We start from the raw sequence: 24940 nt of genomic DNA, 5'->3' as shown, positions 1-24940 counted from the left end.
TTCAGGGGGCGGGGGAACTATGCCTCTTTTTCGTTTACCTTCTCCACTGCTCTGTTATTGGCTTCTCCCCTCCCACTTTTTAATCTGATTGGTCTTTTGTAAAACAAACACTCTGGCAAACTGATTGGTTAAGGTGAAACCCTTCCAACCAACCGTGAGGCATCTTTTCTTCGTGTGGCGCAGGATGTGCTTATAGCAGATGAGAGCTGTGCTGGCATTGGTTCTTCTCCCCTCCCTCTTCTTATCATGTACACTCTTGGCAGGGCCTGAATTCGCTGTAACCAATCAGAGCTTGGATAGCTCAGGGCGGGTGTCGGGCTCCGTGGGAGGCAGAAGAGAGCGGGGCTGCGATTGGCTTAGGATGGTTGGTGTAGCGATTTTTGAATTGCAGGGAGGTTGCCCGGGCTGAGGAGCAGGTAAGTAAGTGAAGGAGGGGGCGAGCTGAGTGGTCACCCCTCCCCCACGCGGGCGGCGGAGGTACAAGTGTGGGTAGTGAAGGGGGTCAAAGCCCAGAGGTTGGGGAAAGCTTGAGGGCGCTGGGAGGCGCGCAGAGTGATGCGCGCCCTGCTAGGTATCCTGCCGCGGGGAAGCGGTGTAGTCTGGGGACCTACTGATCTGTTATCTACCGTCTCAGGGCCCCGTGCTAGGCGCTGGGCACATACACAGGGACCCGCAGTTATGACCTGGCCAGTCAACCACATGCCTCATTTGGAACCAGAAATACACAATCAGGCAGCAGTGACCCCCCCTCCCCACCAAAAAAAGCAGCAGCAGCAGCAAATACAGGGCCATACTGTGCTAAATGTAAACTACTGACAAAATAAAGGGAAAGCAGCCTTTTTCTTCTGCATACTGACGTTTCAAAGCTGTATTAAGTCAACGATCAGCTTTAAACATTTGAACGAGCCACCGTAACATTTTGCTGAGTTAGGAACAACCTCCATTCTCCAGGTGTTCATAGCTTTGAGGTTCTACTGTACAGAGTAAGACATGGAGCTTGCCTCTAGCTAGGCAAGCTGAACAAAGGGTGGGAGAAAAGAAGGATTTTATTTTCATTTTACAGCTGGAAAAATTGAACCCGGTGTAAGCACCAGTCTGGCATCTTAACCACAATAAAATTCTCTAACTTGAAGCTGAGAGGAGAATGGCTGCCACATGAATAGTCATACTAGTTGTAATAATAGCCATGTTATTGTGGGACCTCTTGCAGCAAAGGGTCCCAAATTGCTTTGCAGATCCCCATACATACACTAGACCAGGAGTGGGCAAACTTTTTGGCCTGAGGGCTACAGCGGGGTTCCAAAACTGTATGGAGGGCTGGGTAAGGAAGGCTATGCCTCCCCAAACAGCCCGGCCCTTGCCCCCATCTCCCCCTCCCACTTCCTGCCCCTGACTGCCCCCCTCAGAACCTCCAACCCACCCTGCTCCTTGTCCCCTGACCGCCCCTATGTCTAATAGGCTGCAATATTTTGATAGCTCCCGAGTTGCTCATTTAGAACATCATAAGAAACTGTACTCCGCTCTCTCATAACCTTTATGTGCAGTGTAATTGTAGACGTGTCAGTCCCAAATACAGAAGATTGTCCATTAAAAGTTATGACCTCACCCACCTTGTGTCTCTAAGAATCTTTACAAAAATTCAAACTAAAGGCATTCACTTGCCATAGCTAGCAGAAGCCAGGTAATCCTGTTAGAGAACCTGTGCCTAAATTCTCTTATTTTAAAACAATTAAACTAAAAATATTAACATGCATGTTTGTTGGATGGAGGTGGGCTTTGCCTTAAGGGCACCAGTTCAAATAAGAATGCCTGTCAGTAGTGATTGGCAGTTCAACAAACAGCCATCAGGTGGGAATGGCTATGTGTAATGAGTTGATAGGTTTCAATCTGTTTTTCAGTAGAGAGATATCCATGTTACAAAACCATCACCAGAACTGGCACAATTAGGGACCTCTTGTTGGCATTCTCAGTAGAGAAGAGGAAGATTGAACAAGCCAAGGAGAATATACATCTTTCAAAACAGGCCTGTGCCATGGAGGACAAAGAGGTCACTCTCTTGGCACCCATGGAGCAAGCGGTGCATTTTACATAGGTCCTGGATATATTATATTTCCTCATCTTGGGCAGAATTATATGATTTCCTCTACCAAATCTATGATTTGCCCCTCTTCCCAATATTCCTTGTCAAAAATTCAATGGCATGGGATGGTTTAAAATGAGAGAGTTTAAAATGTCAGTTTCAACATCATTTTATCAGCTGTCTTAACATGTACAAACTCTCTCCGGGTGATCACAGAAATACTTTAAAGGAGGCAATAATTAATGTTTCTAAGCATTACTTCTGTTCAAACAAGACAATTTCAAATATCTTGAAGTGGGATTATTGACATGCATCCCTCGTCTTTTCCAACTTCTTGCAGCAGCTCTGCTCTTTAATAAAAGCAGGATTATTCATAGATTCGAGGACTGGAAGGGACCTCAAGAAGTCATCAAGTCCAGTCCCCTCCCTCATGGCAGGACCAAATACTGTCTAGACCATCCTTGTTAGATATTTATCTAACATACTCTTAAATATCTCCAGAGATGGAGATTCCACAACCTTCCTAGGCAATTTATTCCAGTGTTTAACCACCCTGACAGTTAGGAACTTTTTTCTAATGTCCAATCTAAACCTCCCTTGCTGCAGTTTAAGCCCATTGCTTCTTGTTCTTAGAGGCTAAGATGAACAAGTTTTCTCCCTCCTCCTTATGACACTCTTTTAGATACCTGAAAACTACTATCATGTCCCCTCTCAGTCTTCTCTTTTCCAGACTAAACAAACCTAATTCTTTGAGCCTTCCTTCATAGGTCATGTTCTCTAGACCTTTAATCTTTCTGGTTGCTCTTCTCTGGACCCTCTCCAATTTCTCCACAACTTTCTTGAAATGCGGTGCCTATTATAAAATCTTGTAGAGTGATTGAACTGCTCTTGAACTTGGCTCCCTAGAAATAATGGCAAAGTATAAGCAACGCCGGCGGAAGCTGCGGGCCCGAGCAAAACTTCTAATGAACAAGAAGGGAGATGTCATTAAACTGCAGTGCTTGAATCCTCTCCCTCAAAGGTAAGCCCACGTTACATTTAGTTTTCTCATTAACCCAGTTCATAGGTCCATTGGTAGTTCCAAAGTGTACATTGAATCACAGAAATTGGAGATGGAGGAGACTTGTTGAGTCCTAGCTACGTCATGGCCTGACTGCTGCAGAATTGTTCCCTCTTGTACGTCTTCCAGTGTCCTTCCTATCCAATCTAATTTTAAATGTGTCAGGAAATGGGGCTTGGAAAAGAGTTATCACAAAATCTCAGTAATTGGAGCCTGAAGAAACCTGTTGGGAAGATCTTATTCCTTTGCCAGGGCACGAATGTTCCCTACAGTGTAACACTAATTTTCCTATCATCCCGTTCCCTTGCACTGATGTTTACTCAAAACTCACCTGTTATATTGACACTTCTAAATGACCAACTGATTGACCACTGTTACATGTTTGGATGGCTAAAATGATTTATTGACTTGTAAAGTTAAATTTGAAATTTTCTTTCACAGGTTATTGGATGGTCTTCCTCCAAATCCCTCCCACAGCCAAAGTAGCACTTTCTCAGTCTGGCCATTAGTCCTCCCCAGTGTAAAGGATGCAGTAAGGCCCTTGGCAATGACAGCATCATCTTTGTACTGGTGGTGCCAGAACAGTGTTGCACGGGTATGTTTTTTAAATCTCTATTTCTGTCTGAGATTACTATCGTGCTCTGAGCATGTGTACTGCACCTAACTCCAAAAGAAAGGCGAAAGTTCAATTGTAGTTATTGGAGAATCTATGTCTAGTGAAAAGTTTGGAAGGAATTATTAAGGTTCAAGTGGGGGGTATCTGCTGGGGGAATAGGTATGATAAAAAGGCCCAAAATTAAGGTGACATTGAGATTGTATGTGAAGTTGGAGACTTGAATGCAATATTTGGAGGATTTGCAATGACATAGGACCAAGCTTACAACTCTTAATAGCCTAGGAGATGTTAGTGCATGCCCCTTTTGGATCAGACAAAAAACATACTATAGAGTTCAGAGTTAAAATTTGAAACCTTACTGAGCATCTGCAGGACAACACCTTTCCAGAGAAATGTGGTCCATTTTTCGGTTCCTCGTGGTCTACCAGTTTGCAGCCATTTGTAACATTCAAAATTAGCAAATTGTAAGATGAGATCTTGTGAATGTAGCAGGTCTGCTTTTCTGGTGTACTCTGACCAAAGGATGGGAAAGGAAAAAAATGACAGCAAATTTGAAATGGCCCATCCATGTTGTTTAATGCCACTGAATACAATCAGAAGAGTTTTCACTGACTTTCAATGTGATTTGTGCTCCCAAGTCACTAAGGTACTTTTGAAATTTCAGCCATTGTGTTTAACTCTGAAAATAGTCCTCTGGTTTCTTTGTGATGCTTAGAGTTTTGAAGTCATCAAAGACACCATATTTCCTTCACGACTCTACCTGCGGCAACTGAACATGCTGAAGCAACACGTGGAAAAGCTGGAAATTGAATTTTCCAGACTACAAGGAGCGATCCAGGTCGGTCACATGTTAGTCTCATTAGCAGTGTGATTTTTCTCATATTTGCTAAGCTGGTGGTTTTCACTCTGGGGGTCCACAGACTGTTCCTAAGATTTCTAACAGGGTTTGCATCTCCATTCAAAACTTTGTAGGGGTCCACAAAAAGGTTTAATAACACTGGCCTAAGCATTTAAAGATCTGTGGTCAGTGATGGAGACTAAAAGTGTTTGTGCTATGTGTATGCTACTGAAGAGACACCATTATCTTGAAATCCAATCAATTTGATAAATACTGTATTAAAAGTAGTCTTCAGGTTCTACATGTGTCCCTGAATCTCTCTGTCAGTGTTTGTGGTTTTACAACCTAACTTTCCTATTCTTCAAAGGTATCTTTTCTTTCCCCAACTACTGTGTGAAAGACCCGCTCAAACAGGTTCAATAAGGCCCTGATCTGGCAGTGGGACTCTGTGTGCCAAATTGATTCTACACACAGCAAAGCATTGTTAAATGCACAAAGTACACAAACTGGAAAAAATAGAGTAATGTTTTGCTCCATCTCTCCATCTTCCAATGGCTGAAGATGGTGTATGCGACAATGGTAGGTAAAATATTTAAAAAATAATAATTTATTTCTAAAAAGATCTTCACTGTGCTTTGGCTATAATAGCTGTTAGTAACTTTCCATAGTAAAAGATGCTGTTGAAATGAAAGCTGCAGCCTTGTAACTTGCTCTATGCAGAGACCACTATGTCTATATAGAGCCGCCACCAAAATTAGGTGGCTACACACAGGTTCAGGGAACTGGTGAAATGGAAGAAGTTGCAGGAGTGGGGTCTAAATCACTGGTTGAACTTTTCTGCCTTTTTAAAAATTCTCCAGCCCATAACATTCCCTGATGACAGAGGAGCTATTATTATTATGGCCTAAATATTTCCCCCAATGATGTTTAGTAGGATATAATTGGGTCACACACTACATATAAACAAAAGTAGAGAATGCTCTCTAAGTTTTGATGATCAAATGAATTTAGACAATGAAGCTTGTGCCCCCAAGTCACAGCGGTGCTCTGGAAAATCCCACCCCTAATATGGAATAGAATTGCTAGAGAAATGCATAAAGTCAGGTTTGGAAATTATAGGGCCTGGGTAAATAAAAAATATCTTGCATTTCTTTAGCTCAGTGGATCTCACACTTATCTGATTGGGCCCCCCTTATTTGTAGTCATTTATCCTCCCCTCCCCCGAAAGTACATATACTGCCACCCAGCTCTGCAGGCGGAACAGAGAGCACTGGCTGGGTGCCCCGCTTTGAGGCACAATAGCAGCAGACTTAGCACCCTTACTTCTGTGCTGCTGCTGCCACCCTGGGGCTGACAGCCAGAGCCCTGCCCCACTAGGTGAGGGACTGGGGTTTGGAGGGGCTGAGCCCGGGCTGCCTCCTGGTGAGATATTGAGCAGGGGCGAAAGAGACCTCGGGTGGCAGTGCTCCGGCTGTCACCTTTATCCCCACCTCTTGGGGTGCACGGCCCTTCTGCAAGAGCCCCAGCCACCTGGGGCCGACTGCCAGAGCTCTTCAAAAAACGAAAAGCACGCTGGGTTGAGAACCATTGCTTTAGCGCCTTTCATTGCAAATCACTTCATGTTCCCTGCGCAGACAGCATCACTGAAATGCTGCCACTCTGAGGCTGGGAGGCAGCAGTTAGCCAGCTTGATGATCACTCCAGTAGCAGGCACAATCATGGGCCGGGCATCCTGGATCAATGGAACTCCATTCCCTAAACATTCCTATTCTTTGAACAGTTAATGTAATGTTCTTCATTTTGTCCTTTTTTTTTTATTTTTTCTCCTCAGATGAGTGGGACTGTTGTTAGTTCCTCAGAAAACTCTCCTTGCCAAAGATGTAATAAACCACTACTGGCTGTTCCGGTCTGTGCACAAATTGGCTTGGCAGACCCGGTATCTCTGCCTTCTGCAGGAGTGCTGCAACCTGCATCTGCTCTTCCACCTCCAGCACCTCCTCTTCCCCCACCTCCACCACCACCACCACCTGCACCTTTACCACTCAAAAGGGGCAACAGCACAAAAGCACTTCAGGTAGGGAGTAATGGAATTATTATATTTCTTCAGTTGATCTTTGACGGATTTTGGTATGAAGTGAGGGAAATGTGTCTTATGAGAGCCACACAATTTGCTGATTTTACCCTTCGTTCCCGCTTCCCCTTGTTTTCAGGCTACATCCGTAAAAGATGGGCCCATACAAATAACTCTCAAGGATCTCCTGAATGTGAAACTAAAGAAGACACAGAAGTACACAGAAAGAGACCAGGTAAACCAAAGGCCATGTATAACTGGATAGTGCTGTTCTGGGGCAAATCCTGCCTGCTATCAAACCAATGTCTTCCACTGTGTATTGGCAGGAGCCTCATGCAGCAGTTGTAGAACCCCTATATACTGGGTAGCCCGGCTCCATAGGGGCTCTGTGGACACTGGGGATCTGAGTGCAGGATTAATGGTTCTGCTGAGGAGATACACAACCTTTTCTTCCCTCAAGTCTGGAGCAGTAGCTGTGAAGCAACTCCTTTGCTTGAGTGTGAGGAAAGATTGCTCTCAGTGCGTAGTCCATTTGGTTGGACTGTGCACTATACCCAGGATTTGTGTCTTGAGGTTCTGTTCTAACAAAAATAATTCCTGGTTTCCCAGGACCATATCAGAAATGGTTGCCACTAATGGCTAGGCCCATGAAAAACACATTACGGACCGTGAAATCTGGTCTTTTGTGTGCTTTTACCCTATACTATACAGATTTCCCATGGGAGACCAGTGTTCAGATTGGAAGTCTTAACCCAAAAGAGAGTTGCAGTGGGGTCACAAGATTATTTTAGGGCGGCTGTGGTATTGCCACCTTTACTTTTGTGCTGCCTTTAGAGCTAGGCAGCCAGAGAGCAGTGGCTGTTGGCCAGGCCCCCAGCTCTGAAGTCAGTGCTCTGCCAGCAGCAGCGCAGAAGTAAGGGTGGCAATACCATACCATGCCACTCTTACTTCTGCGCTGCAACTGGTGGCAGCTCTGCCTTCAGAGCTGGGCTCCCAGCCAGCAGCCACCACTCTCCAGCGCAGAAGAAAAGGTAGCAGTACCGCAACCCCCCCTACAATAACCTTACAACTGCCCCCCCACACACACACACTTCTTTTTGGGTCAGGACCCCTACAATTACAACACTGAAATTTCAGATTTAAATAGCTGAAATCATGAAATTTATGATTTTTTAAATCTGATGACCATAAAATTGACCAAAATGGACTGTGAATTTGGTAGGGCCCTACTCATGGCTAAATAAACAAACATTTGCTAAATCCAGAAATCTATATTGTTGTTCAGCCTCAGTTGGTGTACAGCTGTAGATCCAATGAAATGAGTGTGGGTTAGATGCCTAAATACCTTTTGAGAATCTGTGTTGGAGAGACCAGAATCATATTCCTGATCTTTCCTGACTTCTGCAAAACTTCTCTTGTTCTCATTTAGAGCCATGCATTGAATTCTTCAGGCCACATTTTTAACCAAGCCTAGTGCCTGTACTCTGGTTAGCTGAAAAATTGCATTTGACAGTTCAACTCGCAAACATTCTCCTAAAAATAAACTTAAGCACCACCTATTATTCCTGCCTCAAGGAATATTCCCTATTGAAGTGCTGAATATATGCTATGCCTTTTGATCTTTTCCATCTCATGTGTGTGGTGATGTTATTTTAAATAATTTATTAATTCATATTCTTAGCTACTCTATTCTTTTGCTTATGTTGCCCTTTATAGTTCTAGACAACACATTTTGGGGTAATGATGATAAATCCAATTAATAAAGTAGTTCAGTGAATACATTACGACATATTTTAGAGATCAGCTAATCATAGTTAGCAGATCTATATAAACCTTCAGTGCGCTCTGCAAACATTGGATGAAATCCATCTCTTATGTGGAGTTCATTCAGAAACTTCAGTGGGCTCACACCAAAGTTGAATTTGGGCTCATCGACTGATTAATCCTATCTCCAAATCCGCAGTAAGATGTTTGAGTAAATATTGTTTTCCTAACTTTGCAGATGGGGAATTTGAGGCAGAGAGGTGACTTGCCACAGAGAGAGCAAGGGTCAATGCGTGGTGTATTCCTTTTTAGTTTAGGGTAATAGCATCCAGCATTCCTGTAGCTTTTTGAATTTTAACCATATATGGATATTTTTCCTTGTACAATGTGTGCACAGGAGTCTTCTATAAAATGGCTATTTTTGTCTATGGTACATTAAATCTTAATGATGCAAAACAGCTGATGAGCCATAGTGCACTAAAAACATGCAGGGTATAAATATTAAATAGATTGTATGTTCTGTGGGGGCTTTTAATGTATTTTTGATAACATTTTTCTTTTTTAATTTTAGGCAGGATCACCAATGAAGAAGCACAGGGCATTAATTACAGTCTCAGATTTACAAAGCATTAATCTGAGACCTAAATCCAAGCTCCTACCAGCTCCCATTACAAACCACCTAATGTAAGGAACTTTCTACATTATTTGATGTCAAACAGGGAAAAGATGGTATATGTTCAGCATAATAATCAGCATTGATAGTAGTTCAAAAATGTTGGTTTTAACATTTTGTTGTTTTTTTTATCAGCACTCCCAGCAAAAATCAAATAGACCTTAGAAAACATCTTAAGAAAGTCAATATTCAGAGGTAACTTCCTTTCTGTTTTCTTTTGTTTTTTCATTAATCAGAAATTTAAGAATAATGCTCCTTACCATTTTTATGATCTCTTCAGGAGTCCTGGTGGAACTCCATTAACTAACAAAGAGAACATGGAAACTGGCACAGGATTGACTCCAATAATGACACAGGCACTGAGGCGCAAATTTCAGGTTAGACTTTGTGTTTGTCAGTTTCTTGTTGCATAAAGTTTGGCTGGAGTTTTAAAAGCCCATTATAAGATATTGTTCCAAAATGTCATCTAGCTATATAGCTTGGCAGTGGGACGTGAACGCTTTTGGTGCCTCCTGCAGCTGAGCCCATAATTACTACTACTCATCATAACAACAAGAAGTCCGGTGGTACCTTAAAGACTAAAATATTTATTTGGGCATAAGCTTTCATGGGTAAAAAAACTCCTTTTTTACTCACAAAAGCTTATGCCCAAATAAATGTTAGTCTTTAAGGTGCCACCGGACTCCTTGCTGTTTTTGTGGATAAGACTAACACGGCTACCCCCGATACATACTACTCATAATAGTGACACTTATCTCTAATAAAACTTTTCCCCCATAGATCTTAGTGGTTTATAAAGGAGGGTCATTATTGCCATTTTACAGATGAGAAAACAGCCATAGAAAGGTGATGTGATTTGACCAAGATCAGCCAGGAGGTCATGAAGAGTAGAAGTCTGGTCTCCTGATACCCAGTCTACTGCCTCATGCTACCTACCACTTAGTTAATGTATGTTCAATACTTTGAGAATGTAAAGAATGCTAGAAGTGCTAAATATTATTTGTAGCGTACAAAACAAACTTGAATCTTGGAATTTAATTCAAAGCATAATCAAGTTCTCAAAATAGATGCACAGCAGGTGGGATTCTTCATCAACGTGGCCTCTGCATCCTCCTATATGTGGGGAACACCCTTGCAGAGTCTCCCCATGTTCCCTTCTCCCTTAGAGTTCTTTTCTCAGAGGATTTTAAAATTTAGAAGGAGGAGCTGGGGTGATAGGGGTTGGATGGCACTTCTATAACTTTGATTGCAAACATCTGGGGCTCATGTGAGGTGGGGCTTCTTTAAGGTGCTGCTTTCCAGATGTCTCTGAGGCTCAGTGGTTGCAGGAGTACACCCCATAAGTGGGAATATGCAGAGGTTCTCAAAGACTATGACTATTGCGGTGGTAGCAGCTTTTTGAGCACCAAAAATACCCAAAAAACAATAAGCTAAAAATAAGACTGCTGCTGACACTGGAAAGAAACTGAGGATTAAAAATGTTATACATGTTAGGAATCCTCTTGGACTAGGTGTACACTTACACTTAGGATGCGATGAATAAGAATTACCCACTAGTAAATATGTAATTGTTACTGAAATGTAAATTCTAACTTGGTTCTTATTTTAACAGATGGCTCACCCAAAGACTCCCTCTCCAGCTCGGTTACATACTGCAAGCAGCTTTGATGAACAGAACTAGATCTGTACTGCAATATTTTTATGTCAGTTGAGGGTCAGGTAGCTACTTGTCTAATCCCAATTTTATATCACTAAGGAGTAAAGAATTTTAAGTAAGTTTAGCCCACATAAAAAGTGCCATTTTGATGGTCCTCAAGAGGGAAGTCTTCTATCCACAGAAGGTACAGCCTTCCCCAGAATGTCCTAATGTGTCTCCGTCTTCATACTGGGGTACCTCTTCAAATGATGAGAAGAGAATGAAGTCTCTTTGGTCTGTTGGAACATTGACTTCTTCTGAAACTTCCAAAAGTGTTGTCTTTTTGTGATATAGATGCATATGTACAAGGAAGTAATTTAAATTTAACGTTGTTTGTCTTACATTTTTTTAAAGATGACTTTGGGAATATTTGTAATGTTAGAGGAAAAAAATTGAAAAGAGGAAAGTAATTTAAGACTCCAGTGTTTCCTGTAACAAATAGGCCTGCAAAACTTTTTATAAATAATAGTTATGTGGCTCAATAAGAAAGTATTATTACAGTTTTCCAGCATGTACCATTTTGGCTTGTGTTTAAATTAACATATCCAACTTGAGACAACACTGTTTAGTGTTTAGAGCCAGGGGATTGGAAGTAAGGAACCCGTAAGTTCCTGGCTCTCCCACTGACTTGCTATGTGACCTTGAGCATGATCACTAAATGTGTCTCAGTTTCCCCATCTGCAAAATTTGGTTTGTGATACTGACCTCACAGGAAGGTTGTGAAAATTAACTAATAATATTAATGAAATGCTTCAAAATGGAAAGCTCAGAGGTCCTAACTGGTGTTTTAGGAATGGAATGAACATGCTTGGTTCCTAAACAAATATATAGTTACTGTAAGCCACCTTAAACTCCTACTGCCAGTATCCAGTCTTGTTTATTCTAATTATTACATGTTTACACTGCATATTTTCCACCAGTGATTACACATTTCCTATTTTATTAACTTGAAACTAAACCACTAAAATAGTCCTGATCATTCTTTTATATATAAAAATAAACATGAATGTTGACAGGCTGGAGTTTATTTCCTTTTAATTAACTATGCAAACATAGGTGCTAGAACTAGAGGTGCCGCAGGATCCCCTGGCTTGAAGTTGTTTCTATTATATGCAAGATTTACAGTTTGGTTTAATGACTCTCAGCACCCTCACTAGAAAAATTGTTCCAGCACCCCTGTATGCAAAGTTTCGCGGGGGAATGAGCTGGAACAAGTGGGAATTCCACTTGATGTGGCTTCTGCAAGTTGCAGTAGAAAGATCCATTAGGTCCCTTGCTCAGTTCCATACCTAGAAAGGTCACACCACTGCCCATTGGAAGGACTACAGTACTAGTTACTTGTTTGCAGGACAGTTTTAGAAGTTAGGTTCCCACAGATACATATTTCCTCTAGATTGTGGGTGATTTGAAGGAGAGTTGCTGGGTGCAAGTCTCCTGGCATAGTCTCTCTCCCCGTGGTGCTCCTGTTTGATTGGAGATAATCAGTCTGCTCCCTGACCCTCGTCTTCTCTAGTTTCCCCCATCATCTTCTTTCCTTCTCTCCGCACCCGCCCAACCTAACAACCCACGTGGCTCAGGGAGCCGAATCTGACGGCCGCTGCGCTCCTACTGTTCAGTAGCGCCCAGAGTTGTGGGCATGCGCAGTAACACGGCGGCTTCTGGAGTTACCGCGCATGCCCAGTAGTGCCGAAGGAAGATTGGCCCTTTGGGGTGCCGCGCTGATGGCTGTGCCGGTGAGTCTGCGGGAGCTGCTGCTGGCCGGGGGCGGCGGCGCGGAGGGGGGCGGCGGGACAGGCGCCCCCGCCCCTGGCGAGGAGGAGGTGTGCGTGGTGGGCATCTTCGGCAAGACGGCCCTGCAGCTGAGCTCCGAGAAGGCGGCGCTGGTGAGCACGGTGTGCGACCGGCAGGTCTTCCCCCTCTTCCAGCGGGAGAGCGCGGGGCCGGGCGGGGCCGAGCCCAGGGATGGCGGGGAGCCTGCGGCCGGAGAGGGGGAGCCCGCCGCCCAGGACTACAACCTGCTGCAGGCCTACTACAGCCAGGAGAGCAAGGTGCTGTACCTGGTGCTCACCTCCATCTGCGACACCCCCCAGCTGCTGCAGGCCTGCAGGGGCCTCAGCGCCGGGGACGCCAGGGTGCCGGGGCTCGGCCACCCCCCTGGCGCCCCGCTACCCCATGCCGAGGCCCATGAGTTCTGGAAGCACCAGGAGAAGCTGCACTGCCTGAGTCTCCTCTACCTCTTCTCCGTCTGCCACATCCTGCTGATGGTGCACCCCACCTGCTCCTTCGACATCACCTATGACCGTGTCTTCAGGGCCCTGGATGGGCTGAGGCAGAAGGTGCTGCCCTCCCTCAAGGCCGCCATCAAGGACTGCCCTATTGGCAAGGAGTGGAAGCTCAACTGCAGGCCGTGCCCGCCCCGCCTCCTCTTCCTCTTCCAGCTTAATGGGGCCCTCAAGGTGGACCCTCCACCAGGCAGGGGGCAAGACCTCTGCGGCCAGCTGGAGAAGCCCCCACCCAAGAAGCATTCACCCAAGAGGAGGTTGCAGCATGCTCTGGAGGACCAGATCTACCGCATCTTCCGTAAGAGTCGGGTGCTGACCAACCAGAGTATCAACTGCCTTTTCACTGTGCCTGCTAACCAGGCCTTTGTCTACATTGTGGCTGGTGGGGCCCAGGATGGAGAGGACCCAGTGGCCATGCTGCTGGAGCAGCTCAGGAGCAACTGCACGATGAAAGAGACAGATTCCTTGCTGGCACCCACCTTGGCAGGGCCCAGGAGATATCAGATGATGAGACATGGCAGGCAGCAGCTATCCTTCCATGTTGAGAGTAGCAGTAGCAGCTCCAGCTCCTCTGGGCAGTTGGTGGACTGCACCCTCAAGGAGTTCCTGTGGCAACATGTGGAGCTGGTGCTAAGCAAGAAAGGCTTTGATGATAGTGTGGGGAGAAACCCTCAGCCCTCTCACTTTGAGCTTCCTACGTATCAGAAGTGGGTTGCTGCAGCTCAGAAATTGTATGAAGTGGCTATTGAGGGGAAAGATGATGACCCAGCTTCCCTCACTGGGGAACTGACCTCCAAAATCATGGGAAGCATCAAAGTCTTGGAGGGGTACCTAGATATAGACACCAAGTTTTCTGAAAACCGTTGCCAAAAGGCTCTCCCCATGGCCCACAGTGCCTACCAGTCCAACCTGCCCCACAATTACACTATGACAGTTCATAAGAATCAGCTGGCACAAGCCTTGCGTGTGTACAGCCAGCATGCCCGGGGACCAGCCTTTCACAAGTATGCCATGCAACTTCATGAAGACTGTTACAAGTTCTGGAGCAACGGGCATCAGCTGTGTGAGGAGAGAAGTTTAACTGATCAGCACTGCGTGCATAAATTTCACTTACTCCCAAAATCAGGTAACTGAGCTCAGTTGCATTAGGATCCTTTTGCAGTTTATGTTTACAAGTTTTAAACCATAAAATGTTTTCCTAGTTGACTGGCCATTGAATTTTAAAACTGGCTCTATTTTAAAAGAAATACTATTAGGTACAGTAGATCATAGACTCTAAAAATAGGTCTTGTGTCTAATGTTAATGTTTATGAAAAGTGCAGGAATGGTGGGTTTAGATTCCATTGATCTGTTTACTGAAGGATAGTTATAGCAAAGGCTGTGTTGCAGCATTCCCTTAATTACCCCTACTGATATGCCCACTCCTGATTGGGAGTGACCACTCCCAATGATTGAAAATAGTTGCGTTTCCATGGTCAGTTTAGTCCTTGTTGTCTGTGCAGAGACTACCAGTTGTGGTGGTGTGTGCGATGTGTATATGTGGGATGGGACCACCAAATTCATTTCATAGAGAACAGAAAACAGTAATCAGTGGTAACAGGTGTATTAGAACTAGTAATCTAGAGGTTAAAGGTTCCATACCCTATTCTCAGTCCCTTGTGTCATCACTTCCCCCCAAATGTAACTTTGATTTAGAACACCCCCCCCCAAAAAAAAAAACAACCAAAAAAAAAACTAATTGCTACTTGGTGTGAATAAAGGTTGCAGGATTGGGCTCATTATTAATTACTTGGGTTCTCTCCATGCCAGTTGGACATTCATTCTCAGAATCATAGAATATCAAGGTTGGAACAGACCTCAGAAGGTCATCTAGTCCAACTCCCTGCTCAAAGCAGGACCAATCCCCAACTAAATCATCCTAGCCAGGGCTTTGTCAAGCCTGACCTTAAAAACCTCTAAGGAAGGAGATTCTACCACCTCCCTAGATAACCCATTCCGGTGCTTTACCACCCTCTTAGTGAAAAAGTTTTTCCTAATATCCAACCTAAACCTCCCCTACAGCAACTTGAGACCATTATTCCTTGTTCTGTCATCTACTACCACTGAGAACAGTCTAAATCCATCCTCTTTGGAACCCCCTTTCAGGTAGTTGAAAGCAGCTATCAAATCCCCTCTCATTCTTCTCTTCTGCAGACTAAACAATCCCAGTTCCCTCAGCCTCTTCTCATAAGTCATGTGCTCCAGCCCCCTAATCATTTTTGTTGCCCTCTGCTGGACTCTTTCCAATTTTTCCACATCTTGTAGTTTGAGGCCCAAAACTGGACACAGTACTCCAGATGAGGCCTCACCAATGCTGAATAGAGGGGAATGATCAAGTCCCTCGATCTGCTGGCAATGCCCCTACTTATACAGCCCAAAATGCCGTTAGCCTTCTTGGCAACAAGGATACACTGTTGACTCATATCCAGCTTAGAAAGATGGTTTCCTAGGAAGGTGCAAATGCTATTTTAAAATAGAGCCTTACTGTGCAAGGAATAGAAGTTGCAGGGAATATATATATAAATAGCCAGAAGAACTATATGTCCTTTCAAGCAAGAACTGGTAAGTGTCATGGTTAAGATCTAGGTGCACCTTTGACCTGTCTGAGTGCATCCCTTCACCTGTGTGTTCTCTTGCTTTCACCTGGTAAAAGGACAACACAATTGTCACACCCTTAGATCTGGTCACTGGGCTACAGTACACTGTACCACCCATGATTACTCTGCAGGCCTGACTGAGCACCAGTGCTTAACACAGTGACCCAAAACAGGCTCTTCAAAACAACATATTGTTTTATCTTAACAGTAGGAACAAGGCATAACAAGAAAAAAGAATTTCAACACAATAAAAGGTCTATATGCATATTTGCCTTACTTAAAGGTTTAGTAGTCATAGTTAATCCCTGACCCCTTTGCCTCTAGGGACTGGGGTTCAGTCTATTCCCTAGCAGTCTTTGCCTCACTTTTTCCTATCTTTCAGGGACCATCTTATCCATCCAAACTTAATTGTTCCAGTTTCCTCTGCTTGGATTCCTCTATGGGGACTCCCAAGCCAGATTGTTGAAATCAGCTTGGTCAGAGGTAAAATTTAAAGTAAATAGTAGTTGCATTGTCTTTTAAAGGCAGCAAAGAGTCCTGTGGCACCTTATAGACTAACAGACATCTGTTAGTCTATAAGATGCTACAGGACTCTTTGCTGCTTTTACAGATACAGACTAACACGGCCACCTCTCTGATAATTGTCTTTTAAGTATTGATAAATGGGGGGGCTATCTATCCTCTGCTTAAATTAACCCCTTGCAGTCATATAGCAAACGCAATAACAATCAAATGGTGGAACATAAATTATTACATAGCTTCACATCCTGCACAATAAGCAATTGGCAAGAAAGGCAGCTCAATGTGTACAAAAGGCCTTTGTAACTGGCTGTATAACACACACAAGGAAGGGGAAGTTGCATGATAAATTGGCAATTTTGGAAAGTAATTTGGGGGGGAAGTATGAGGGATCATTGCAGAAGAGAGTTGAAGATAGCCAAATGATACAAGTATCTCTCCAGATGGGGTGAAGCAAATACCAATTAATCTTGTTACTTTTTTCAGGGGAAAAACCAGAGCCAGATAGAAACCCTCCAGTGTTGTATCACAACAGCCGGGCTCGCTCCACTGGTGCCTGTAACTGTGGAAGGAAGCAAGCACCCCGGGATGATCCCTTTGATATCAAAGCAGCCAATTATGACTTCTATCAGGTAATCATTAGCTTTCCTTTTTTGCTTTAAGGGAAAATATTATTTATTAAACCATAGCTATGCTTGTGCTGTACAAACAAGACACAGCTTATCCTGAAGAGTCCAAAGAAAAAGTTAAGAGGTGACTTGATTGTGGTCTATAAATGCCTATGGAGGGGAAGAGAAAAAGTGATTGGAAGTGGAAGCTAGCCAAATTCCGACTAGAAATAAGGTACACATTTTTCATAGCAAGAGGTAATTAACCATTGGAATAATTTGCCTGGGGACATGGTGGATCCTCCATCATTTGACACCTGTAAATCAAGACTGGGATATCTTTCTAAATATATGTTTTACAGTTTTAACAGAAGTTATGGGCTTGATGCAGGAATTACTGAGTGAGATTCTATGTCCTGTGTTATGCAGGAGATGAGGCTAGCTGATCATAATGGTCCCTTCAGGCTTCAAAATCGGAGCCTAGGTCTGAGACAGACAAAACAGTGCAGACACAACTAGTACCTAGTGTTCCAATAAGAGTTAATCTGGCATGGGAGTACTGAACAGCTTTTTTTAAAATGGTCTTTGCATTAGTTTGTTTTAAGGAGGGATTTGATGGAAGAAAATGAATCCTCTGACCACAAGGAGAGAGAGACCGACCTAAATGAAAAGGGGGCATGGGAGAAAGAAGGGAGTTTTAGGCTATTTAAATATTACTTTTTTCTTATCCTGCTCCTGTAAGAGCCAAGCAGCTTTTACTCCTATTGCCTTAACGGCAGTTAAGTACTCAGGACCTTGCAGGATCAGACCCAAGCCATCTGAATAGCTTGGTGAACAACTGTTCATTTTCCATGAAAGCAGTAAAGTATGGGCTTTTCTACAGTCACAGATTTGTACCACTTGGACTATACTAGGATAGTTAAAGCAGTACTACTCCATACCTTCCAGTCAGGGATTCAGCAATAATAGCATTGAGGTGCTTATATTGGTGTAGCTTATAAGGGAAAGTGTAAGGCACCTTTATAGCAATATAACTGCATCCTCACTAGGGATTGCACTGATCTTTATCTGTTTGTGTAGAAAATCATACCCCTAAACAAAATAGTTATACTAGTACGAAAACAGTGTGTGGACCAGGCCTAAGCATAACAGTTATGTGCATAATGTCTGTAGTTCATTCAGAAGTGCACCGGTTCCCACTTCACCAAAAGAGAGCCTCTAAATATTTGCTTGAGGCTAGATTGCATTGCCTTGTTAATACTAAGCTTATTATATTAAACTGTATTCAGTTAGTTTTGTGATTCAGAGCTATGTGAACACAGACTACAGATGACAAGTTAACTGTGTTCCATCTTTCACAGCTGCTGGAAGAGAAATGTTGTGGGAAACTGGACCACATCAACTTCCCAATATTTCAGCCGAGTACACCTGATCCAGCACCGGCCAAGGATGAGACCTCACCTGCCCCTCCAGAAGGAGAAGCTGAGAAACTTAAAGAAAAAGAGCCTCAAACCCAGGGAGAGAGCACCAGCTTGAGCTTAGCCCTTAGTTTGGGTCAATCAACGGATAGCCTGGGCACCTACCCAGCTGATCCTCAAGGTGGAGGAGACAATGCAGAGGCTCATGGGCAAGCGTCAGAGTCTAAAAGCGAGAAGAGGCCAAGCTTGGTAGATCGCCAGGCATCCACTGTTGAGTATCTTCCTGGCATGCTCCATTCTAATTGCCCTAAGGGCCTTCTTCCCAAATTCTCTAGCTGGTCACTGGTCAAACTTGGTCCTGCTAAGGCTTATAACTTCCACACAGGCTTAGACCAACAGGGCTTCATCCCAGGAACAAACTACTTAATGCCTTGGGACATTGTCATCAGGACAAGAGCCGAAGATGAGGGAGATCTAGACACTAATTCCTGGCCTGCTCCTAATAAAGCTGTTCCTGGGAAACGAAGTGCAGTTGTAATGGGAAGAGGAAGAAGAAGAGATGACATAGCTCGAGCCTTTGTTGGATTTGAATATGAAGACGCCCGTGGTCGGAGGTTCATGTGTTCAGGGCCTGAGAAAGTCATGAAGGTGATGGGAGGTGGGCCAAAAGAATCTGCTATAAAAGCCCTTAATTCTGATATGCCCTTATACATCCTCTCATCAACTCAGGGACGAGGACTTAAACCGTATTATGCTCAGTTTATAAGACTCTTTGTTGTGGTGCCAGATGCTCCGCTGCAGATAATACTGACACCTCAGGTAAGAAAGCTATCTGTAAGTGACTGTAGGAACTGCAAAATGTAACTCTTGAAAAGTGTATTCACAACACTTATTGTGGGATACAAAGGAATGTAGGCTCCTACATCGTTGGAGTAGATAGGTATCTCTCTCTCTCTCTCTCTCTCTCTATATATATATATGAATGATTATCTCATAGAGCTGGAAGGGACCCTGAAAGGTCATTGAGTCCAACCCCCTGCCTTTACTAGCAGGACCAAGTACTGATTTTGCCCCAAATCCTTAAGTGGCCCCCTGAAGGATTGAACTCACAATGCTGGGTTTAGCAAGCCAGTGCTCAAACCACTGAGCTATCCCTCCCCTCAACCTGAACCAGGATTTAATTACAGACACTCCCTGTTCCAGAATGCCTTGCGTAAGTTGAATTTTGTGTAAGTCAGGAACGTATACCTGACAATTACACCCACCTCCACCCCAAAAAAAAAAAAGTACGGAACTTTTTCCATAAGTGTGGATTTGCGCAAGTCAGGTTTGCGTAACCCAGGGAGCATCTGTAATGTTCTTTAGGTCAATCCAAATTGGTACTGGCCAAAAGTTGTTGGATTGTTGCCCCTAAAGCCATTTCTCATAGGCCAGTTTTAGTTCAGAAATTCTCAGACAGACGACATGTAAACCACCACTTCATTGGGAATGCTCCTTGATACTTTCAGCCAAGGACTGAATGGGGAATGAAGAGAAGTCTCTTCTCATTCCTTAGGGAGAGTCCCCACAGATCAGGTTTGAGTACAGTGGTGGTGTGGGGAAGTTTGCTGTATAGTTGCAAATGCTGTACATGTTCTGTAAACAAATATTTCTTCAGTCACCAAGGCTGTTATGACTTTAGCACTTGTTAGCATAACTTTCTTCTTAATGCACATTTTATCACAGATGACATAGTGGGGTTCCAATAGGTTGAAAAGACATTTTAAATAATATGCCACAAAAAATGCATGAGAATAACCTGCCTTTTTGAATGGGAACATAAATTAAAAATTAAAATGTCTTCACAGAAAAATGGTGATTCATGGCTAAGCTGGATTTTTATCTTCAGTTCTCTGAACTCTGGGGACAGAGAATCTGTAGACTGAAAAAGATGTAATTTTCATCTATTTCTAGATGCTGGGAAAAGGAAATTGATATTTGAAATTGATATGTGCCCACTTATTTTTTTTTTAAAGTAATAAAATATGAACAAGATGTGTTTTCCAATAGTACTCTGTCATGGAATAATCTTACCATTTATATAGCACTTCGTAAAATATGGCAAAAAATTTTCATTTGTTGGTACTGAAAGTAAATAATACAGCACCATTGAAATGCAGCCAGCACACAGTATGTTTATATCAATTTTGGGGAGAAACCATCTACTCCCCTAAAGTGCCCTGGACCATTCATATACCCATGTTCAAAAGAGATGAATTCAAACTTGAACAGAAAAGTGCTACTAGAATGATCTGGGAGTGGGAAGCCTATATCATATGAGGAGACTAAAGTATCTTGTTTAGTCTAGCACAGGGGTAGGCAACCTATGGCACGGGTGCCGAAGGTGGCACACAAGCTGATTTTCAGTGGCACTCACACTGCCCAGGTCCTGACCACTAGTCCAGGGGGCTATGCATTTTAATTTAATTTTAAATGAAGCTTCTTCAACATTTTAAAAACCTTATTTACTTTACATAGAACAATAGTTTAGTTATATATTATAGACTTATAGAAAGAGACATTCTAAACATGTTAAAATGTATTACTGGCACGCAGAACCTTAAATTAGAGTGAATAAATGAAAACTCGGCATACCACTTCTGAAAGGTTGCCGACCCCTGGTCTACCAAAAAAAAGGCTGAGAGGAAATATTGCTGTCTATAAATGCATTGGGCATGGACATCAGGGATGGAGAAGAGCTATTTGAGAGAGAGAGAGGTTGGAAATTTAGAAGGTTTCTGATCAGAGGAGTGAGATCCTAGAGAACAGCCTTCCAATAGGAGTAATGGAGGCAAACAACCTATCTAATTTTTAAGATGGAGCTTGTAAGTTTAAGAACAGAATTGTATGACTGATTTGCCTGTGATAGCAAGGGACTGGACTCAGTGTCTCAAGAGGTCCCTTCCAGTGCTCTGTTCCTACAAAGCAAACAGAATTTCGTTTAGAGGAGATCTTAAAGACCCACATACTAAATTATTTTTTGTTTTGCAAGTTCAAGCAGGAGTAGTAATGATTAAAGCTACACACAGCAGTGAAATGGCACCATTCACTTCAGTGGTTAAGATTCAGTTTTGTAGTCTACTTTTCAGATTCGCATTTAACTTCCATGAGTTTTGCCTGTGTATGAGCTGCAAGATCAGACTCTAATGGTGATATTTCAGAATTCCCCTTTAGGGGTGAATGTGGATGAAATGGCAAGGAAAAAGCTAAATCAACTGGTGATACTTATGCCCATAAGTGATATGATTTCTAAGGCCCTTGTCTACCTTGTGAAAATCTAATATACTGAAGGAAAAAATTACACCATATCAGTTCTTGACCTGATTAAGACACCGCTCAGTCTTCTAGTGCAGTAGATAACAAACAATATTTTAAGTGCTCTTGATTCATGTTACAGTCCTGAAAAATCCAAGCTGGTAGAACAATTTGAGTCACAGTTGAAACAATTTAGTCTTGTCAGCACTATGGAGATGCAACTGTGTCCCTAAATGTAGATTTATATTTTTTTGGTAGTGTGAGACAGGGACTTAGTGAGCTGATGCCAAATCTGCTATCTTAAGTCCAGCATGTTGATCACACTGGGATTTGAAACTTATTTCCTTTCTGGCAAGAACAGCGTTTAAACACTGTCTTCTAAAAATGCGCTAAAGTGGCTTCAAACCTCATTTTAGTAGGGACTTAATAGACCCTTGTGGATTTAGTTATTTGAGAGGGTTTTATTCCAATAGTTTGCTAATTCTATCTTTTTAAGCACTTAACATATTTCCTACTGTTTTATTTCAGGTTCAGCCAGGGCCTCCGCCTTGCCCTGTATTTTACCCTGAGAAACAGGAAATAACCCTCCCACCTGATGGACTGTGGGTGCTGCGATTCCCTTATGCTTATGTGACAGAACGTGGACCCTGTTTTCCTCCTAAAGAAAACCAGCAGTTAATGAGTTATAAGGTTGTTCGAGGAATACTAAAAGCCATTACACAATAAGAATTATTCTGGTACATTAGTCCTGGTTTCAGGTGACTTGTTTTCTCAATCCAAATTATGGATTTTGATTCCTGACTGTTGATACTTAAACAGTAATCACTGCTTGGTATAGTGAAACCACTGCATGTAAAGTGAATAGGGTCCAAATTCAGAATAAAGATCTGAGTATCAAAGTGGAGAAAGGAACATGGCAACTTTCTCTGTTTACCTATTCAGTTTTCATATGTAGAAACCAACAACTTTTAATTTATCTTTATATGTATGAGCCTGTCTCCCTACATGTTTTGATGAGTCAACTCCTTGTTCCTAATTACATATTTAGGAACTTGTATTAAAATTACCCCTGCTTGGAATCAAGCTGTTACTTGTCAGATGGAGACAGCGAAAAGAGAACCTTTTTCTCTCTCTCTCTAACCTGCCTTTTTAAATTAAAAATATGGACTCTTAGTGTGTTAGCAGAAACTTTGTATTTGAGTTTTTAAAATGTTATTACAGACGTCTTTAGTCATTTTTAGATTTGTCTTCTCAATTCCATCAGAGCCAGGAACCCTGTTCATTCAGGTCAGACACATTTTTAAAAAAACAATTTAAAAATGTCTACATTTGTGGATCAGACAACCCAATCTTGTTTTTGAAAATTATCTATCCAGTGCCATAGCTGTGCCCATAAGAAATCAGCTCCTATCCCTGAGTCAAGGTTAGGTGTGCTTAAAAAAAAAAAAAAAAAAAAAAAAAAAAAAGACAAAATATTGACAACTAAAACCCATTCTAAAACAAGTTTAAAAATAGAACACAAACAAAAAAGCCCCACTAGCATATAACAAAAGGTTAGAATGTCTCCCAGTTTGCTCTACTATGGCAATTAAAGCACAGAACTGGAATTGAGATAAGTGGGTTCTTTTCCCTTCTAATTATTTGCCTTGTAAAGTAAATTACTCAAATGTCTGCTTCATTTTCTGAACTATAAGATGTGGATAATACCTCCCTTGCTTCTTGATGGCTGCTATGTGACTTAATGCATGAAAGTTTAGAAAGTGCTTTGAGATCCTGGAACAGAAGACTTAAGGAGGAGTCAGATTACTAAATTGTTCAAACTTTTTCATATAGCAATTGAATAGAGAAATATCAGTGAGTGGAGAAGAATTTGCATACACAAACTGAAATGATGTTTAAATTGTTACTGGAAGAAGAGGAAAATTCTGCTGGAACCCAAAACAGCTGATAACAATTGATGTTGTTTGTAAAATGCCTATACAAATATTATGTGAAAGGCACTTATGTACAAGAATACAGTTGTAGAGTGATTAGAGCAGCTGGCCCACTGGAAGGCTCTTCCACCTCAAATAACTCAGAAGTGAATGGCTTGGTTTTCAGAGAGTCAATCTCAGTCAGATTGTGTATATGCTGTCATTGATCATAAATTACTGAACTTTAAAGAAAAGTAATCTTTTATTAGAGGAAAAATGTGGAGTGGAAATATCAAGGATAAAATGGTGCAGCTTATGTTGTTTCTGTGGAATAATTTATGTAGCAAGAGTTTGCTATAATTGATGAAGATTGATGAAGACGGGGTTTAGTGCAGTTTTACACACGCTAAATGGCCAAATGCAGCTTGCTTCCAATTCAAGCAAAAGTACAATTGATTTTTCCTTAATACTAAACTCTTATTTTCCCATCCAGTCTGTATTAATTTTAAATGTCTAATTTTCTAAAATCTATCAGACTTTTGGATCTTTATCCCACTTTTGGCCTTGGTATGTGGGAAAGTTTGCCTCTAATCTCTTTGAGGTGGTGGTGTGAGAAACTCTAGAATGAATTGAGGATTATGATAATGTAATAGGCACTGTAGGTCTCGCTCTATAAAACAAGCAAAACATTACACGTTTCTGGTGTTTATTGATCACACCTAGACTATCAGTCACATTGGTACTGTCCTCCAAAAAGGAAAGTTTAACAGAGATTATTTTTGTTGATCCCAGACACCATTCTTGCAATAATCTTTTAAGCATGATTTGTTTCAGATGGGGTTTTACAGTGCTGGTTATTAAACATCCATAGTGCTTTCCATAAGAATAAGGGTTCACAGGCACACTCAATCAATTGTACTTCAATCACTTGTTTTACAATAGTTGAATCACAAGCAATTGGCTGTTTCCAGGCTAGCTATCCTCTGCTGATTTAGCTTGTGTCCATATTAGGGCTGCATTAAACCCAGTGATGCGCATGTGACTGGCATCTTTAATCAAAACATTCTCAATCATTTCCATTTCTGTGCAGGTGCTACCTCTTCCATCCCAAGTAGGTGGAAGGGGTAGCACCTGTAGCTGCCTGGACAATGGGATGGGGGAGAATGTAAGGATGCCCATAGGCAGAGGCTTAAGGGCTCTGAGGTGAAAAGTTATAAAACTTGACACCAGTGCTTGTATACTGGGTGGGAGGGGAAAGAGGTGATGCAGAGATATGCTCTGCCTAAACCACTGGAGAAAATAGGAGAGGGTTTGAGGTTCCCCTCAGAGGCTGGAGGAGGAAGCCTAGAGGAGCACCCCTTGCTGAGGTGAAATGGGGGTAAGCCCCACATCTATGAGGGATGGGAAGGGGAATTTCTTCCATAGCATAAAGTTCCCCTGTGCTGGGTGACAGGGCTTAATCTTGCTATGGG

The 24940-nt window shown here is 42.6% G+C and overlaps 2 protein-coding genes across 3 annotated transcripts; both read left to right on the top strand.

The window, feature by feature from the left end:
• Window positions 1–277: 277 nt before the first annotated feature.
• Window positions 278–11765, top strand: PRR11 (proline rich 11). 2 transcript variants are annotated; one of them, XM_050928832.1, is made up of 10 exons: window positions 278–416; window positions 2987–3101; window positions 3582–3735; window positions 4472–4594; window positions 6426–6668; window positions 6805–6900; window positions 9001–9113; window positions 9238–9297; window positions 9383–9479; window positions 10715–11765. In XM_050928832.1, the coding sequence occupies exons 2-10, from the start codon at window positions 2992–2994 to the stop codon at window positions 10781–10783; spliced, it is 1065 nt and encodes a 354-aa protein (XP_050784789.1). In that variant the 5' UTR covers window positions 278–416; window positions 2987–2991; the 3' UTR covers window positions 10784–11765. The 2 variants fall into 2 exon arrangements, with proteins under 2 accessions (XP_050784789.1, XP_050784790.1); XM_050928833.1 differs by lacking the exon at window positions 10715–11765 and adding an exon at window positions 9927–10008.
• Window positions 11766–12277: 512 nt separating this feature from the next.
• Window positions 12278–23784, top strand: SMG8 (SMG8 nonsense mediated mRNA decay factor). The gene is made up of 4 exons (XM_050928778.1): window positions 12278–14206; window positions 16722–16867; window positions 18205–19080; window positions 22084–23784. Exons 1-4 carry the CDS (start codon window positions 12472–12474, stop codon window positions 22279–22281), a joined length of 2955 nt encoding a protein of 984 aa, XP_050784735.1. The 5' UTR covers window positions 12278–12471; the 3' UTR covers window positions 22282–23784.
• The last annotated feature ends 1156 nt before the right edge of the window (window positions 23785–24940 follow it).

This window comes from Gopherus flavomarginatus, chromosome 19, assembly GCF_025201925.1.
Source record: "Gopherus flavomarginatus isolate rGopFla2 chromosome 19, rGopFla2.mat.asm, whole genome shotgun sequence".
NCBI lineage: Eukaryota > Metazoa > Chordata > Testudines > Testudinidae > Gopherus > Gopherus flavomarginatus.
The sequence above is the reverse complement of the archived record's forward strand: the minus strand, read 5'-3'. Positions and strand labels throughout refer to the sequence as shown.

Coding starts and splice junctions, on each gene's coding strand:
- PRR11 (XM_050928832.1), top strand. CDS start 2,992: ATGGCAAAGTATAAGCAACGCCGGCGGAAGCTGCGGGCCCGAGCAAAA. Junction 3,736..4,471: donor GCCAGAACAGTGTTGCACGG/GTATGTTTTTTA, acceptor TGTGATGCTTAG/AGTTTTGAAGTCATCAAAGA. Junction 9,114..9,237: donor CCCATTACAAACCACCTAAT/GTAAGGAACTTT, acceptor TTTTTTTATCAG/CACTCCCAGCAAAAATCAAA.
- SMG8 (XM_050928778.1), top strand. CDS start 12,472: ATGCCCAGTAGTGCCGAAGGAAGATTGGCCCTTTGGGGTGCCGCGCTG. Junction 14,207..16,721: donor TCACTTACTCCCAAAATCAG/GTAACTGAGCTC, acceptor TACTTTTTTCAG/GGGAAAAACCAGAGCCAGAT. Junction 16,868..18,204: donor CCAATTATGACTTCTATCAG/GTAATCATTAGC, acceptor CATCTTTCACAG/CTGCTGGAAGAGAAATGTTG.